This window comes from Nomascus leucogenys, chromosome 5, assembly GCF_006542625.1.
Source record: "Nomascus leucogenys isolate Asia chromosome 5, Asia_NLE_v1, whole genome shotgun sequence".
In the NCBI taxonomy this organism is placed as follows: domain Eukaryota; kingdom Metazoa; phylum Chordata; class Mammalia; order Primates; family Hylobatidae; genus Nomascus; species Nomascus leucogenys.
The window spans coordinates 125,665,425-125,684,971 of NC_044385.1; the positions used below are offsets into that span (position 1 = coordinate 125,665,425).

Below are 19,547 nucleotides of genomic sequence, written 5' to 3' on the forward strand. Positions count from 1 at the left end.
AAAAGGCAATACCAAAAGAAATATCTCATATTTTCCTACTTAACCATGTGAAATTCCAACAAGAAAGGTCTGTAGAAGTGTGAAGAAACATGTTTTAGAGTAATAATTGTTCTGACTACTTTTTAAAAGCACCCCAAGATAATCTGATTTATTCCTATGTCCATAATCTTATATGGACAACCAATCTTATTGGTTAAATTTCTATAACATGTTCTAATCTTAAACATCACATTTATTTAAGCCAAGTTTGATTTGTATTTACATGTTTCACAGGAAGTTCAAGTGTATTAGCCATAGGAGTAAGACAGGTTCAGGGCCTGAGTACTGTAGGCTTGTGAAAAAGAAGCCTAAATATTTCAAAAGTAGGATACATTTTAAAAGACAACTAAATATTAACTGACCTTCACTAGTAACCTGGGAAAAAAGGATTAAGATTTTTTTCCCAAGAGTATCTTCTCTTTTATCCATTCTGAAATGTGGAATTAATTGTTATCTTTAAAGAAATGGAAATTTTTTAATAGGTAATTTCGGTGTTTAAAAAACTAGTACTTACAGCTTTCTTTCCAGTTCAGTCTTTGACAATGTTAAGGATCCTGCAAGATAGCATCCAGGTCCTGCCCCTTTAGGTATTCTAAACAAGAGAATTCAAAGAGAAAAAAAGCAACAAAAGAGAGTTTCACAAAGACAAGTAAGGGGAAAAACATGAAAACAATTCCACAGTGAATTTATTCCCATAGCTAAGACTTCAAAAATCAAAGGAAGAAATAACTTCAGCCAAAAAAATAAATGACTACATACTCTAAATTTAGCCTAGATGTCATGAACTGACATTAAAAGGACTACAGTGTATAAGATGTGCAGTAAGTATAAGCAATGTTATCACTTACTTATCGTCAGGTAAGGAAGTAACAAAGAATGGCTGGTTATATTTGGGTGGTAATGTCAAATTGTTTGATTTCTTCTTCCCTAGAAGTGCAAAACTATGATTTTCATGAATATCTAAGCTCAAGGTATTAGACAATCTATGAGAAACAATAAATGGAAGTCTTTAAGGCGTTCCAAATCACTGATTTGCTCATGGCGAATCTGCAGTCGAACTGTATAATCTCCTTTCTCCAGTTTCAAAGAATACTAAAAAAGAAAAACAACATTTGGGAAAAGTTAAGTTTAACCAAGTCAACGGAAATCACTGAAAGAGGATAAAGTGAAAGTTACCATTCACAGACTTGCTCATAATATGTGAGGTTCAGTGCAAGGCACTATCCAGACTTTCATATACACATGAAGTCCCTAGTACGCTGGTGAGCAGACAGGATCAGGGACATCAAGTGACCTGCCTAACATCACACAGCGTAAAGTGTAAGAGAGCTGGAGTCAGGTCTGACTTCAAAGCCCTCATTCTTTCCAGAACGACAGAATACTCCCACATTTTTAGAAAACTCAGTGGCTGCTTGAGAATGACAAAAGCAATGATTTTCTAGTTCATGGGTCCCTCAGAGACATATAAGAAACACTACCAAAAAAATGAGCAAAATTGATGCACCATAGAATATCTAGGACAAATATACACACGCACACACACACACACGTGTAACTTATGACTGCTGGTAATCCTTATTTACTTTTAGAGAGGGGGGCTCACTATGTTGCCCAGGCTGAAGTGCAGTGGCTGTTAACTGGTGCAATCATATGCACCATAGCCTAGAGCTCCAGGGCTCAAGTGATCCTCCCACCTCAGCTTCCTGAGTAGATGGGATCACAGGCATGTGCCACCATGCCCAGCTGATCTTCAAATTACAACCAAAATGTCACTCCTTTATTACAGACAGGAAAAAAACAGGAAACCAACAGAGATCAAGGGATACAAATCTATTACGCAGTTAACAGGTTCAAGAGGAAGAGATGCTGTATCCTGTGTCAGCCACTTTTTCTGAGATTTAAAAAGTAACCAAAGTAATAGCACTGCAGTAGGCCAGTCTGTAATGAGATGTGACTGCTACTTGCTTTGAGGAAAATGGATACCATTCCTTTAACAACTAATTGAAAAAAATCTCCATAAATTATTTTCATTTGTCAGCATAAAATTATACATATTACAGGAAATATCTCATCTCTTTGCAGTAATATCCAAGAGATAATATGTCTATAAACTATGTGATTTTTCCCTGCAATAAAACAGCACAAAGCATAGTGCCTGGTATGTAGTAAGTGCTCATTACAGAGTTGTCCAATGAGGTAGTAAATTTAAAAGTAGAAATGAACTGAAGACACGTGGCCACTGCTGCAGTGCTCTCTTTAGCCCCCTCAGACTTAGGATCATTTCAAGAGGCTCACACATCTTTGATGTATGCTTTGATCATTCTACCTTCAGATAGGTAGAATCAGTGTATAGGAAGGAGAAACACTACACACCAAAAGTTGTGCTGGCCAGTGTGGGCAAGGTTCACCCTTGTCCTCCTCTAATTCATGGTGAAAGAGTTGACACAATCTGTTCTTCACCGACTACAACAAACAACAGGCTCTCATGGTTTGCGAAAGTACTAAATGCAAAGCTATAATTTTTGCTTCTTTTAAAGTATGAACATTACCATAACAAGAAACCAGGATTTTGTTAGTTCAGGAAACAGCTTCTGTTAATTCTAAAAGTCACCATCAATTTTATACCTGATGTGGATAGGCATCACCTGAACCCATCTGTCTTTTGTTCTGGTCAAAAATAATCCACAGTTGGCTGTCAAATTCAGATTCATATAATAGTTCACAAAGTAGTGGGCAGCTTGGAGTTACTTCCCCACTCTTGGGCTATTAAAAAAAAAAAAAGATTACTTGGCATGATCTGCATAAAATTTCTGATACAAATTTTTAATATTGTTATTGACATGAGACTTTTTCATTTAAAAAACATAAAAAATACTTGTGGTAAAAAATTTTGAAAATATAGAACACACAGTATTTTGGCACTTACAAAAGTCACTGCTTTCTTACAAACTTTTAAAAATACACACTTGGCTATGTGTATTCATTAATAAAGCAATATATACATACTTCAGGACCTCTAATTACTTTATAAAACTGAAATCTGAAAATTCACTGAAACCAATCCATTTCCCTAACATTATAACCAAATTGATGTGTTTTTCAATAACAGTTTCATTGAAATCTCACTGATCTTACAACAATTCTTTGGTCCAGCATTTACACTGGCCTCCATTACTTTTACCACCCATTCCACATGGGAGCTACTCTGATCTTTCCCTGTTCCAGTGCCTTCTTCGCAGAAAGCAAGCAGGCCCAGCACCATTACCAGAAGGCAGATGGTATTTCTGAGCCATCTAATTATCCCTGGGTCGGATGGCACCAATGGACAGTGATCAGTGATTTTATGAACTAAGGCTCAAAGCCAGGTCACCACTCAATTACGTTTTGTGACTTTACAACTGAATGGCATTTAATTACAAATTATAATTTCCTAAAGAGTAATTCCAAATTAACCAACGTTAATCACTTGATTCTGTTTTTTATATATACCATATACACTGTCTTTCCATTTTTGATTTTATGAATCATAAATAAAACACAAAAGTTCATCCTAAGGGTATACTTTACTAGGCAAACACTTACCTGATGAAAGTTATATGTCAGGACCATCTCATAAAGCTGACGGTTATTTGGCAAAACATCTCTTGATCCTAAAGGTTTTGTTTTTGCACTCACTGGGCTGTAATGAGGAAACTACATAACTGGTTTGATTCAAGAGTTCATTGAATAAGACATAAATAAATAAGACATTGAATAAAACCATAAGCAACAAAATCTGTAACATACTGCAAAAAGTGGCAGATGAACCTTCCTGACAGCTATCCTTTTCAGTATACTCTACAATATTTCAATCACCAACTTACATAACTATTTGATTGAATCATATCAATACATACAGTTTAAATTTTGCAATAATATCACAAAGGCAATCTTTTCATGGCAAAAACATTTTCAAATGTCAACAAATAGCTCTTAACACAACCAAATCCTAACACTAGGGTGACAACTAAAAGTGTTGCAAGACAGGTTCTGATTTGTACCCCTTGTGCAAACTGTTGACAGTACTGTGTTGTGTGCAGCACAGACCTCCCCAGACCCCTGCTGCTCACCAGATGGCAGGGGCCACACTCAGCCCTCCTCCTGGCCGAGGGAATGGTATTTCATATTTTTAGTAGTCCTCTGAAGGAAGCTGCTCATGTACAGATTTTATAAAGGAGAAAACTGACACTGAAGAGTAAGTTTTAAATATAGTTTAAAATGTCAGTGAAACATAATCTACTCCTCTAAATTTAGCTCCAATTTTTTAGATTTAGGAAGAAAACATCAGGATAAGTTGGATATATCTTCAAAAGCTGGATGTTTTAATTTTTATTGATAATTCTAGGAAGCAGTATATCTTAAGACATTACCGTGTCACTGACTATTGTCCCTAATTGGTTATTTTAATGTACTTAAGACTAGGCTTCATGCCGATGAGTTAAGGTCAGATTAAACAAAAGAAACCAGGTATCTTTATAACACAGTGAGTATGTGAACACAGGTCAAGGTGCCCTGCTTTTGTAAAGGGAACTGCTGAGGCACAAACAGCAGGCTACAGTACTTAAGTTTCTACCATTCAATAAACAGTTTCTAATAGTATTGCAGTTTCTAAAAATGATTGCATTAGGATTCACAAAATAATATCAGAGAGAATGTTAACTTGCTATTTTACAGCAAGAAATAAAAAGGTTAATGTCCACCGATCCTAACCAGTCATGACTGGGATCAGCCATCCACCATCCTTGACTTTGCTGGTCAGGTGGGACAGTGAAGCTAGAAGCTGATACTGGGGCTGCCTTGCAGAGATCTGCAAGGATAAAATTCTCACCTCTAGCATGCAGGTGGATTACAAAAAAAAAAAGGCCCTTTTTGAAGAGTGTAAGAGATCCCCCCCAATCTATATTCAATATTTGTAGTTCCTAAAACATTGAATGATACCGTAGTGTTTGGACCCAGTTCTTCAAAGTTATGCAGGGAGCCAGATCTTCGTATTTCAAGGAGGACTGAACATCAAAACAGTTGATTCCTTCCGATGCAGGCTACAAAGGATATTTGTCAAATTACTTTCTCAAACTTTACTAAAAATAAGCAATATTTTGTACCTAAAATAAATGTGTCCAATATAAAGTTTATAAGTACCCACACACAAACCTACTGCTATCTTCAGAACCACAGGTAATTTCCCCTCATTAAAGTTTAAATCTAACCAATGAAATTACTCTCCAATAACACAAGTAACTGACATTAAAAATCATGAAAATGTTGTGGAACTTACAATGTTTAACTGAGGAGCAGTACACACTATCCCATGGAAAGAAATGGTATAATCAATGTTGACATCACTGAGACTTGCCCACCAACGAGCAATGCAAAATTCAATTGCTTTTCCACCCTGCAAATAAAAGTAAATAAAATATATCTTTCTTATTTTTCTCAAATTACAGAATATAAATACTAGCTGTTTCAGAGCAATTCTATGTTTTCAAACTTTTCCTGTTTGTAGCAAGAAAACTCAAAAATTTTAACAGCTATGCTGAGTTAGACAAATCATTTGCAGAGATATGATGCAAGTATTTAAATATACATAGTTATTTACTCATAACCCTATGCTGCTTGTCATAAAAGATCCTAGGCAGCTTCTGAAAGCACATATAATAAAGCAAATGTGATTTTATTATTTCGAAGTGAAATAAAAAATTAGGACCAAAAGAAAAATACTCAAGTATAACGACACAAGAAAGATACTTCAACTTTCTAAGGTATACTCAATAGGCACAATTGAGTTTGGGCTCACAGCTGCCTGGCAACCAACACAAAATGACATTACGGTCATTTACATCTTTCTCCCTATTAAAAAATAAAGATAAGAAAAGGAAAAAAAAAAAAACCTGCTCTTAGCACTGAGTTTTAAAGTAAGTTTTCTAGTAATCAGTGATTTAAACGTTTAAAAAGATGAAGCAACACTCATCCATGGAAGAACACAAATGAAAGTAACCAGAAACCAAGAGATACTGGGAAAATCCCAGAACCAACTGAAAACACAAAGGAGTGAGTTGAAGGAAGAACATCAGTACTTTCACCTTCTATGGAAGAAAGACTAGTCATCATTTCCAACACCACAGATAAGAATGCAGTGCTGCCATCATTTGAGATAACTTAGACATGAAGTAATAGCAGTTTTCCTATAATGCAAATTAGCCTCATAGCTTAACAACACAGCATTAGTAAAATAAGTGACATGCAAACAAGTCTTAAAGAAATTAATCTATTGTACAACAAAGAACAATCTAAATCAGGGTCCTAACTACGAGGCACCAGAATCTACCAGACTAGTATGTTTCTTTGACTAAACTATTCAAGAATTACAGCGATAATTACCTCCAACTTGATTTCAAGTACCCTAATTAGATTTTCTATCTTTCTACCTCATTTTTTTTGGCATTAAAAAAAAATATAATCCCAACGTGCTAAATACAAACTATAAAATGAAATGCAAATACTTAGTCTTAGCCCATACCAAAAAGGCAAATAAATTGTTTCAGGATTATAAACTGTAATTAAACTTACTAGGACAGGAAAAGCTTCAGTCAGTGTTCCTTTCTCTGGAAGAGAACAAAACTTATAGAATTCATGGCTTCGATATGCTCTTTGCTTCACAAGCTGGACCGCATGTAGAACAAACTTTGCTGACACCTCAGAAGAACACGAACACACTGTCACTTCTAAAATAAGAAAGAAGCAAAGCTTTAAACTTATAAGACCTAAAATTGACATAAAGTGGCTTTAATAATGCCCACTTAGGGAATAATTCCCATGTAGGGACATAATAGGGATCAAAAATAAAATGATATACTCAATTCTGCATATTTCCATAAAAACAAAGAATCAACAAAATATTAATAAAGTTAGAAGACTAGAAGATTTTCTGTGGCAAAGAAAGAAACTCATATTAAAATGAACCACCACCATGATACTGCAAACACCTGGAAACAGCAAGCTGTCCAAAGATGCATACACAATTATATTAATCGGGTACCTTTTAAAATCCCTCCTTGTTTTAGCTGAAAACCAATCAATCAATTCCAGATAAAGTAAGGAAGGTTATATTTTTGGAAACCTCTATTTGTTATCATGCCTCAATTCCTCATTGATAACTTTTCCTAATCTCTCTTCTTGGTCTACTTGTGTACTGTGTGCTTCTACAAAGCCTGGCAGGACTACACATGCTTAACTTCACTCTGAGCCAGCGCTGGAGGTAAGCCAAGATCACCACAATGCCAGATTGGCAGCTTTTCTAAAGAACACCCAAGCTAATTCAAGGGAACCGAAGCAAGGCGCAATCCCACGGCTCACAAAACCAAGTGCGCACAGAGCTCTCAGAACCTAGTCAGTTGCTAAGAATACAAAATCTAGTGTTATGACAATATTTCTAATTATTTGAAATAAAACTAAGACTGTTAAATGCTCTTAACTACTTGCATTCTAGATCATTTGATAATTTTTATTTAAAAAAACAAATTCTTTTCAATACCAACCTAAACCAATCATAAATCAGTGCCATTTATCACTAAAATACCCAGTTCAGCATTAATCAACCATAGATTTGTATTTTTTAATTTACCAGTGCACATTTTACCAGAGCCTGGAGCTCTACAACTCCAAGGGGCCCTATGAAAATGGTACCCCAGAAATGTTGAACACAGCAACTCTGACTCCACCCCCTAGAAGTACTGTCAAGTGTGAGCGTAATCCCAATGAAGACAAGCTATGTACCAAGTACTATAAAACCCCTAATCCTTACAACAGACTAACAACTATATTTATAGCTGAAACAGAAGTTCAGAAAATTTAGAAACCTGCCCCCAGGTAACCATTAGTGTATGGCAGAGTGTGGATCCAAACCCAGACTTCTCAATTTCCAAAACCTGTGGCCTTCCTGCCACTCTGTGCTGCCTCCCTCTAATCCAGTTCTCTTAACTGCAATATCTTGGACTAGATGCTCTTAAGGCCTCTGGAAGCAGGGTCCTTGTCTAAGTAGCTCACCACCTTAGCCTACTGAAAAGGGCCTGGCACACAGATGGTACAGAAAAATATGCTTAATGAATGAGTCTAGTACAACCCCTGATTATCCTCAGAAGCCTCTCAGTGCTGCAATAGCTCCATTATAACCCAGTGTGCAAATTAACAGGCTATATTGGGCGCTGTTCAATTCACTGCTTTAGCTCTCAGCTTTTGCTATTATTTTGCCTTTACCTAATTACATAAAACAAGAAAAGTATTTCCTGTGATACCAGGTGACAAACAGATGGACAGCATACAGATAGATGACCAGAAGATGGTATGGGGAACCAAATGCAACCAGTTATTCCCAAACCAGGTCATACATGTGTGTTTTCAGTATTTCATTTTCAATAAAGTCTCAGATGTAAATATATCTGTACTTTCATACAAGTGCAAAAAACACACTCCTAAGTAAAATACAAGCCATTTTTACTAATGATCCCTATCTACCTTATAGGGTTCTGATGGGACTAGACAAGATAATCTCTGTAAAGTGCTTAGCAGAGGGGACAAATCCAAGAAGTATCAACAATGCTGGCTACTAATTTAAATTGGGTGACGCTTTCTTGACTGCCCATATTTGCTTCCTTCTATCAATGGGAGTGAGCTCTGACAACCGACATACCCCTCCATACTGACTGCTAAATGGTTAATTTAGGACACACAACTTGTGAAGGAAAATATGGTATACCCACAGCTCTTGTATAAAAGAATGACAGGAGCACTCTCACAGGACTGTACATGTTAATTCAAGAGCTTTGTGTTAGGCAATCATTTACTCTCAAAATTTCAGAGACACTGAAGTGAAAATCTTTTATAAACAGAGCTTCAAAGATTAAAGCTCTACTTCTAAAATTCTGAGAGTTTAACAGTTTGAGGTCTAAGCAACAGCTGCATTGTTTAAACTGATTTCAAAAATTAGGCCGGGCGTGGTGGCTCATGCCTGTAATCCCAGCACTTTGGGAGGACGAGGCGAGTATATCATGAGGTCAAGAGATTGAGACCATCCTAGCCAACATGGTGAAACCTCGTCTCCACTAAAAATACAAAAATTAGCCTGGCCTGATGGCACACGCCTGTTAGTCCAAGCTACTTGGGAGGATGAGGAAGGAGAATCGTTTGAACTGGGGAGGTGGAGGTTGCAGTGAGCCGAGATCGTGCCACTGCACTCCAGCCTGGCAACAGAGTGAGACTCTGTCTCCAAAAAAAAAAAAAAAAAATTATTACCAGATAAGGCATTATTCTAAACTAAGCTCAAACCTTAAATATTAAAAACATCTTAAGATGCCTTAATTTCCTGTATGGGCCAATGCAAAATAGTACTAGATCTTAAAAACGTTTTGACCTTTACAGAAAGTCTAAGGTACAGCTATAGTCATTAGAATGTAAACAGAGATAAGTGGTCACGCAGATTTTAATTTTACCTACCAGCCCATGTTGCACCCTCAGGAACCTCAATAAAATGCCTTCGAATTTGACCAGGTTTAAAGTGTACATCTGTAAAGGCTAGATCATAATGTGATGATTCATTTACTCTGAAAATTAATAAAACTAATTAAACATATATATTTATTATAAGACCACAGATACTCTAGATTTTAATGGATAAATGCAAAATAACAATTCATTGGAAATAAACACAGGGACTTGGAAGCTGGTTACAAAACAGTACGTACAACATTATTCAATTTTTACAGTAGGTTAGCAGAGATAACCTCTGAATAGCAGAGTATAGATGATTCTACTTTTTGTCTCTTTTATGACTTGTAAGATACATTCACACACACTATTAAAAAAGCATTCTCTTTTTTGTTAAAGGCATTCTACAACATTCACAGAATTTTCCAATTACCAGATTCCAAACTACAGTGAGTCCTAGATATTAAAATCAATGATAAAGTTTTATGTCACTGGTATTATAGCTATGAGACTGGTGTTAAATTAAGCTCCTCCTGTAGCTTCCAAACACTCCCATGATGTAAAATAGTAAAGAAAGGCAAACTACTTTCAAAGCATTTTTGTAAGAAATCAATGAAATAAAGTTCAAATGCGTAACTACCCACCACGGAAACAAATTTTATGCTAGAGACAAATTCTTGTCAGTAGGACAAACAGTTAAATGAGTGCCTACTACATATGAGGTCCTGTTATTAGGAGCTAGAAACCTAACAAAGAAGAAAATATGATTCTTTAACCTAGACAATCTAGCATGGAGAGAATCATCATCAGAGACATTTAACATAAGATGCTCCAGATAGACAGGAAGAGTTAGGGAGCCTGGGAAGCTTCCTGAAGGAGATCGCGTGGCAGCTGACTCCTGAAGGTCTTACACATTACCTTGTCTAAATTACTACTGGACTTCGAGGGGATATACGGCTGAGAATTTAACCGTTGCACAATTTTTCCACGTGTATACCACTTTTTAAATTTATTCTCCTCACTTTCATCCTATGTTTCTCATGGGCTGAGATCTACTGCATACTTAATATTTACCAGAGTAACAGAACTGTTAGTTTAGAATTTCCACTTGGTTTCCAGTACTCTCACAATCCCAATCTCACCTTCATCCACTAGATAATTTATTTTATACATCCTGTATAACAGTAGTCCCTGTGCCTTCGGTGGGTTCACAGTCAAAGAGTGTAAGTTAAATAAAAAATTACAACATATTGGCTAAAGTCTGTCCAGGGGCATGTAAAATGTGCCACGAAGCAGAAAGAAGGGACTCCCTTCACTCAGGGATGACCAGGAATGCACCTGGTCACTAACTGAAGAGACAGGAAATTGAAACCAAGTTATCGGCTGTGCACATGCACAAATCCTGAGAATCCTGGAGTGCCAAAATCAGTGAGCTGGCCAAAATGTGTAATTTGGTGTATGGAATGACAGGAAACACTGGCTAGGGCTGTAATTGTGAGGGAGCATTGTTTGCTATTTTAAGGAGCTTGAACTTGATCTTTGGAGGTGCCACTGATATATTTTAAGCAGGAAGTAATATAATCTGCTGATTTTTCCTTGGTTCCAGAGGAATAAGATGGAAAGTTAAGAGTTTCTTAACTTCTGTTTCTACAGTAGATAACTAGAAAAGTGGAAGCATTAAGAGAAGAGAGAAAATCCCAAATACGACAGAGACAAAAAGGGCAGGAACGAAGGGGAGTGAAGTAACATTGTCAAATACTGCAGTGGGATCAGGTCAGACGAGCCTGAGTTATCCTCTGAACTGGGCAATGCAGAGCTCAGAGTGACTCTGGTGGAAATAGTTTTGATGCAGAGGCAGGGCAGATGCCAGGTGCCATCAGTTACTCTCAGAGCACACAAGAGACAGCATGGCTGACTACATGACACCTAAAAATGCTAGCTGGGAGCAGAACTAAGACAAAATCCCCATCACCTGGTTCTGTATTAGTGATCCTTTAAAAGTCCACAAGACTCCATGAATAGCCATTAAAATCTTAGATGTAACAGTAAGCTGTGAGTAACCTGTTACTTACTTTGCTGCTATAACTGCAGTGATAGGAACTCTGAAGAGCGGACCTGCGTTAGGGGATGCTATATCATAGCCACATACCTTGAAAAAAGAATTGGTAAGTTTCAATATCCATAAACAAATGTTTAAAAGAGGGGGGAAAGGTCTAAACTACTGACAGAATAAATCAATCTACTCTTAATCAAGGTCTTAACCACAGGTTGACACCAATCTCCAGATACTAGGTCACATAATTAATAGCAAACAGCCCAAACAAATGTATAGCAATATTTGACTAGTTCAAATGGGAAAATGAGACGTCAGGTACAAAATAAGTGCATTTTAATTACTCCCAACTGAAAATTAGCTCAAACTAGTACTACAGACAACTTTAGATGTGGAGATACTGTTGTGATACTATTCTATGCCTGGTTTACAACTATTTGTTTAACAGATGCTTTCTTCATCTGAATACTAAAAAGTATAACTGGCTGGGTGTGGTGGTTCACACCTGTAATCCCAATGCTCTGGGAGGCCAAGGCAGGAGGATCACTTGAGGCCAAGAGTTCAAGACAAGCCTGGGCAACATAGAGAGATCCCGTCTCTACAAAAATAAAAAAATTTAGCCAGGCTTGGTGGTGCATGCCACTAGTCCTAGCCACTCAGGAGGCTAAGGTGTGAGTATCACTTGAGCCCAAGAGTTCAAGGCTGCAGTGAACTACGATCACACCACTGTACTCCAGCCTGGGCAACAGAGCAACAAGTCTCTTAAAACAACAACAACAACAAGAAGTAACTGCAGCTTTGTTTAGCTGACAAAAGAAAACACCAGTTAGAGGGAGATCTGATTGAAAGGTTCTGCTGTACCTCTTCTTTCCTTTTATTTATTCATACAAGGACAAAATATGATTCTTTAGAAACTTCACTGCTTAAATGAATATAGACACACCAGAAGAACTGCACAATCTGGCAGATGGATAGGTCTAGTTATTTCTTAGCAAGAAAGCAATACATTGCAAATATACTTTGGATTTTTTTTAACGTTTTAAACATTTTAAAGAGTGAAGAAAGTAAAAATGAAGATACATCAATACCTCTGTATAATGCAATCCTTCTCTTAGGCCCCTGGGATCCACACGTATGTTTATGTGTCTACATTGATTCATGAGTTCCAAATGGCTGGGACACTGAACCCAAGATGAATTTGAAGTCAGAGCTAAATGAAGCTGAAGGGATATTTTTTCAGAGTTTTCTGGCATGAAAAAGACCAAAAATTAAAGATGAGTATTTTTTTCCTTTTTTCCATTTAAAAATGTCATATCTTTCCAAAAAAATTTAGCGACTTAGTTTGGTTGGCTGTAAAATGCATCCAAAACACAGCTTAAATAAAACAGTCAAATAATCTTCCTCACAATTTAGATTACTCATGATGCATTTATACTTTCACCAAGCACTGGTATGACCTTAAAATAAAGAGTTTAAGTGAATGGTTTCATTACTGCACACAGGTCATAGTAATCAACTGAAATGAAGACGGCCAGATAATAGTGATGATTATTTTTGTTCACATCTAATCGAGCTGCAGTTCTCCTAGACTGCTTCTACTTTTCATTATTCAACTGAAAGCTCTGTCTTATACCTAAGTAGGTAAAGTGGAAAAGAAATTTGATATTTTATTATCCACAATTTAATAAAGCTGTGGGTCACTGAGGCTCATTCTACTGTTTTCCCTGGTAGTTTAAGATGCTAACTAAATTGCCATTGTACAAGGACCCCAAATTGCTCTAATACTTTCTCTTACGACTATAAGATTTAAAATAATCATACTGTCAATTCATGTATTCTCTTCATAACACTGGCCCAAACAGCAATTCTTTATTATGATACCACTCATTCAAATAGCAAATGGGAATACGTCAGCTTACTGCCAGCCTATTACTGACCTGTGTTCTCTGGAAATACAGGTTCAATGCCAACGCCATGATCTGAAGGTGCAGCCACCTGAACAGGATCTCGGAGGTAGATGCCACGGTTATTTCCAACAGTAACAGTAAAACCTAATTTATTAGCAAATGATGTATTCTGAACGAGGTAGTCATAGGCTCTATCAACCTAGTGAAAAGAATATACATGGTAAGATATAAATGGTTGGATCAAAAAATTATTTTGTTGCAAATCACCAATCAATTTGATTTCAGTTGTAAAACAAAAAGTTAGTGGCTATATTCACTTCTCAAAACTACCTAGTACCTCAACTAAGAGGACAATTCTACATTTCTAGAAACAATACCAGTCACATCTTCCACTCCACTCTATTCACACTGTTATTCTCAAGTGACCAAATTTAGGAACTAATCCCTAGGCCGTTATGATTGGCCAGTTTTTGACCTCGATTTCTTTGAATTTCTAACCTCTACATGGCATCCATCTATTACATTTCTTGATCTTAGTGCAACAAATTTGTCTTAACTACAAAATTTGTTTATCCTTTTTGCTTATAGTTCTATGGCCATATAATCCATAATTCAGATATACTGAATCATTGTTATAAAACAAAATATTACCCAATAATATCTAAGATATTATCTCAACGATGCTTTACAACCCATTTTTCATATAGGCAACATTACCTGAATAATACCATGTCCTTGAGCAAATACTTCGATATTGTCAGCCTTCACTGCAGTGTTTTCTAGAGCTCTTCTGACTGAATGAACTGTGTAGTCAATGTTATTAGCTTTCAGACCTAAAATTAAGAAACAAAAACGGGTAGTGTAGCACTCACTATCTGAAACCTTAGCCGCCCACCAGTATGACTGATCACCTGTAGACTCTCTGGTTTTAATGTCTTGTGTTCTAACACTCATTTTAAAATTTTTTTTGAAGACCTGAACTAAACAGTCTGACTCAAACTGCTTGCATTATATGAAGGCTTCATTCCACAAAAATCACTGTGTTCTCATTATGTGGTGGGCAGAGACTCTGGTGTGGGTTTTGTAGCGTAATATAAATGTACAAAGCAGATACCTAAAAGCATGTGAATGATATTTTCTTTAAAACACTGCTGGGTTAAACAAGATGGCTGTTGGTTGTGGTGTTCAACCCAACTGTATGTTATAAACCCCAGGGGAACTCAAGCAAAAAAGATGCTGAAGTCTCATGACAGACCAATTAAATCAGAACCTCTGAGGACTGTCCCAGAGATTGTTATGTATTAAACAACTCTCAGATGATTCTAGGGTACAGCCAGGTTGGGAATTACTGTTTTATGGGAAGAATATGGAGGCCACCAATTCGTAAGAGGAGTGCTGTATCATTCTTGTCCTCTCCAGAGCTCATCAAACACATAAACATTGATGATATTGTCAGACACAACACAAGCATGGAAACATTTTGAAGTTATAACAGCAAATCAAGGAAGTGACCAGTTTTCTGAGAATCCAAAAAAGGTGAAGCTCCATCAGAGGAATTGACAGATGAGCCGCCTCTTAGAAAATGTACAGGAGTCTGCAAGGCCACGATGTGGCAGAAAGGACTTCAAGGCAGAGTCCAGTACACCCAAAGATGGAAGCCAAGAGGCCTTGAAATAACCGGTGAGGCTGAAGACAACTAGAAAGAGGGTCATGTTAGGATCCATCCTAAGAGTGTGGGCTCAACCTAGAAAAGGACGTAGCACTTGACAGTGGTACATCATCACAGGCTTATGCTGGTAGCACCAGTGTGGACAGGCCACGCTGAGGAGATGTGGTGAGCAGAAGAAACTGTGGTGTGGGTCAGAAAAGGGGTGAAGAAAGGAGGCAGAGGAGAGACAACTTAAAGAGGGACGTTTGTGAGGAGGGAGCTTCACAGCAGCCTGGCTACCCTAAATCTGAGTCCTGGCTAAACCCAGTGCCACTCTATTTAATCCTGTGCACCCTCCGAGAAATCCTTCTTTCTACTTCATTTTGCTCACAGCATCCATTAATTTCTAACATGCAACATCTACAGTTTTTTATTTTGTTCAAAGTCTGTTTATCCCAACTATTATATATATATAATGATATAAACTCCACATAGGCAGGTATTTTTGATGCTTTGTTCACTAATGTAGCTCCAGAGCTAAAATACTGCTTGACAGTCGTTAACAGCGGACAGCCAACAAATATACTACTGAATAAACACATATTCAAATTATCATTATCACATAAGTTATTCGTTACCTTAAACTCTACTTTGTGCCCAGGGAATTATCAATTCTACCACATGTTCTTACCATGAGAGCTTCAGAAAACAAAAATATCGGTCTGCAATAATATAAGGACAATAAGGAACACGCTTACCTGAAAGGATCAGGGCAATGCCTCCACATGCATTGGGGGAAGACATAGATGTTCCATTCATTAGCTGCGTCCCTCTCAGTGTCCAGTTAGGAATGGAAGCAATGGCTCCTCCTGTGCACTGATACTCACACCAAGGGCCCCGTCAGCACTAAACGGAAAGCCATTGAAGTTTGCTTAGGATGGTGAAAGCTAAACATACATAGGCATTTTTAAGACGGCCACTGATTAAATCCAATAGTATAACACTATGTACTAACTGCACTCATTACAAATAATGACAAAGATATTATTATGAAAAATCAATGGGGGAAACACCCAGCATAGCCATTTTCCCATAGGCAGCATTTATTTTTTCCTTGGAAGTATACAGAAATGTCTGTGTGTATATACGTATCTGGGCATGTGTGACAGGCCACAGTGTCAGGTATATTTAGAGAGAGAAAATAAATGTCACTGTTCTGACTCTTTGATGAATGTACTTCTCTCTTATCTGTAATAAAAAACTTTCCTTCTGTTTAAGGTCTAATATGGCACTGTACAATAGAAATATAATGTGGGCCATATAAATTAACATTTTCTATAAGCCACACTTAAAAAAAGCTAACAAGACATTAATGCAATTAATTTTAATATGTTTAACTAGACATAGCAAAAATATTAGCATTTCAACATGTAATTAATAGATAAAAAGAAAAATGAATTAGTTTACATTTTTTTTTGTACCAAGTCTTTGAAATTTGGTGTACATTTTATACTTACAGCACATCTTAACGCAGACTAACCTCACGTCCCTGACTGCTGCCATACTGGACAGCTCAAGTCTAACAGGACTGCCCAGCTGAGGGCTTCAACCAAGCAAAGTCTGATGAATTAAAGCCCTTAGAATTCATAACCACATTATCATCCAACAAAGCTCTGTCCTCTGCCCCAAGTAAAGAAGGAATGGCACAGAATAGCACACTACTTCCACCTCCCTGGCAAAGTGGCCATACATTCCCCAGAGAGGCTGCCAGACTCTCCTTATACCATTCTCCCAACTGAGTGATCTATTTTTACTCTTGGGTAGAAACAGTAGAGCAATTTGGCTTCACATTTTTATAGAGAACTGAAAGCAATACATATATATTCCTCTTGAAATGGGCTGACGGCACCTCTTTTAGGAAATATCTTAGAGCAATTATTATTCGGTAAATATCTGTTGACCTGTAACGATGTTCACAATGTAATACTGAATGACAAGTAGGCTACAAAAGTGCCTGAACAGTGTCATCTCCCACTAATTCACGGGAGAATGACCAAAAGGATGTTCATCAATACGTCACCTGTACATATCACAGATAACAAGGTTTAGGGTGATTTTCTACAGTCTTGTTTGCACTATATTGCCTAATGGTGTTCAGAATGAGCATTGGTATTTGATAGCATTGGAAAAAATAACTGGAAAAAGTCATGAATTCTGACTACTTATTGCTCTTTATTAATTTTCCACATTTGAAAAAGCATTTTATAAAAGAAGATACTCAAAGGGCAAATAAACACACGAAAAGATGTTTAATTTCATCCGTCATCTGGGAAATGCAAATTAAGCCACAAAAAGATGCTTCTACATACCTTTTAGAATTGCCAAAATGTTAAAGGCTGACAAAGCAAGTGTAGATGGAAGTACATACCATACACTGCTGGCTGGAGTGAAAGCTGAACACTGCCACAGCCTATGAACCAGCCATCCTACCTCTAGCTACACACAATACCAAAATGTGTGCACATGTAACTATGACACCCACAAAAATGTTCATGGCAGCACTGTTTATAAAATTCAAAAACTTAAAAACAACCACAAGATTCATTAATAGTAAATAGTTACATGTACATCAATTCATAGAACTGACAATTATACAGCAATAAATATAAACTACTACTATGTACTCTGAGATAAAGCTCACAAAAATAAGGCTGAACTAAAGAAGTCACATACAAAAATGGATATTGAATTTTCATATAAACTGAAACTGCTACTATTTTATCATTTCCAATCACAAAAACAGCAACATCATATGGTCCAAACTAATGTGGCAATGGAGATCAGGATAGTAGTTAACTGTAGGAGGTGGGAGGTACGTTACTGATTAGGAAGGGGCATGATGGGAGTTTCATTATGTTTTATTTCTTGACCTGAGTTGTAGTTACAAACAAGTGTCCACTTTGTGGTAATTCAAAGAGTTGTACAACTTGTGATTTGTATCTGTTGTTGTACATGTTATATATAAAGTAACACTAAAACAAAAAACTAGCCTTTTAGTGAAAAAGTTTCTTAAAAGACATGAATATAGAGAAATATCTCACTATTCTCAGAAAAACAATAATACAAGCACAATGATAAATGACAACTGGCACTGGGCCTTAATGTTTGGGGACTACAGTGTGTTGGAGTTCGGGGAGAAGTAGGCAGGCATCTCTAGGTGGCTTTGAACAGGGTCTGCAGCAATGCTGAGACTCCCCTGCTCTGGCCAGCTGTTGTCATGCAAGAAAACATTCACCCAGCATTGTGGATTCTGGCTTTCTTATTTCTTCCCCCAGATAAAATTGGGAAAGCACAATTTTAATGTGATTTTTTTCCCCCAAAACACCTTACACCAGTTAGAATGACCACTATCAAGACTGACCACGGCAAGTGTTGCTGAGGATACAGAGCACCTGGAATTCTCATACACCGCAGTGGAAGTGAAAAGGGTATAGCCCCTTTAGGTAAGAGCTTGGATATTTCTTAAAAAGTTAAGTGGCCGGGCATGGTGGCTCACACCTATAATCTCAGCACTTTGGGAGGCCGAGGCGCGTGGATCACGAGGTCAGGAGTTTGATACCAGCCTGGCCAACATGGGGAAACCCCGTCTCTACTAAAAATACAAAAACTAGCCAGGTGTGGTGGTACGTCCCAGCTACCCAGGAGGCTGAGGCAAGAGAATCACTTGAACCTGGGAGGCAGAGGCTGCAGTGAGCCGAGATCGTGCCAACTGTACTCCAGCCTGGGCGACAGAGCGAGACTCTGTCTCAAAAAAAAAAAAAAAAAAAAAAGTTAAGTACATATTTACCATATCCAACTGGTTCTCTCAGCTATCAGCCCCAAAATAAATAAAAATATATGTCGACAGATACCAAAACAATCTAAATGTCCATCAATGGGAAGCTAGATAAACAAACTGTGGTGTAGCTATATAAAGAACTATTACTCAGAAATAAAGAGCCAACTTTATAATCATAACATTAATGAATCTCAGAATCATTATGCTGAGTGAAGGAAAGAAAACCGTATTTTTTATTCCACTTACATAAAATTCTGGAAAGTGTGAAATAATCTGGAGTGACAGAAAACAGATCAGTGGTTCCCTGGGATGCGGGTGGAGAAAGGCTGGATAATAAAGAGAGAAAACTTTTGGGGATAAAGAGTTATGTTCATTACCTTGATTGTGGTGGTTTCCTGGATATACTGATATATTTACATAAAAGCTTATCAAATTATGTATATGTATGTATGTGAAGTTTTTGTACTTAAGCTATACCTCAATGAACTGGGAGGTAGGAGGGTAGGAGGGGGACGTTAAAGAGTTAAAGTCATCCCGCTTCAT

The 19,547-nt window shown here is 37.3% G+C and overlaps 1 protein-coding gene across 1 annotated transcript; it reads right to left on the reverse strand.

Annotated features, from left to right (window-relative positions):
• Nucleotides 1-549: 549 nt before the first annotated feature.
• Nucleotides 550-19,547, reverse strand: LOC115835069 (tripeptidyl-peptidase 2-like). Its single transcript, XM_030812465.1, is given in 15 exon segments — nucleotides 550-631; nucleotides 888-1,044; nucleotides 1,047-1,131; nucleotides 2,665-2,802; nucleotides 3,622-3,718; nucleotides 5,017-5,117; nucleotides 5,354-5,470; nucleotides 6,646-6,800; nucleotides 9,568-9,674; nucleotides 11,631-11,707; nucleotides 12,700-12,857; nucleotides 13,549-13,717; nucleotides 14,236-14,351; nucleotides 15,925-16,042; nucleotides 19,482-19,547. Coding segments are annotated over 15 exon segments (1,743 nt in total).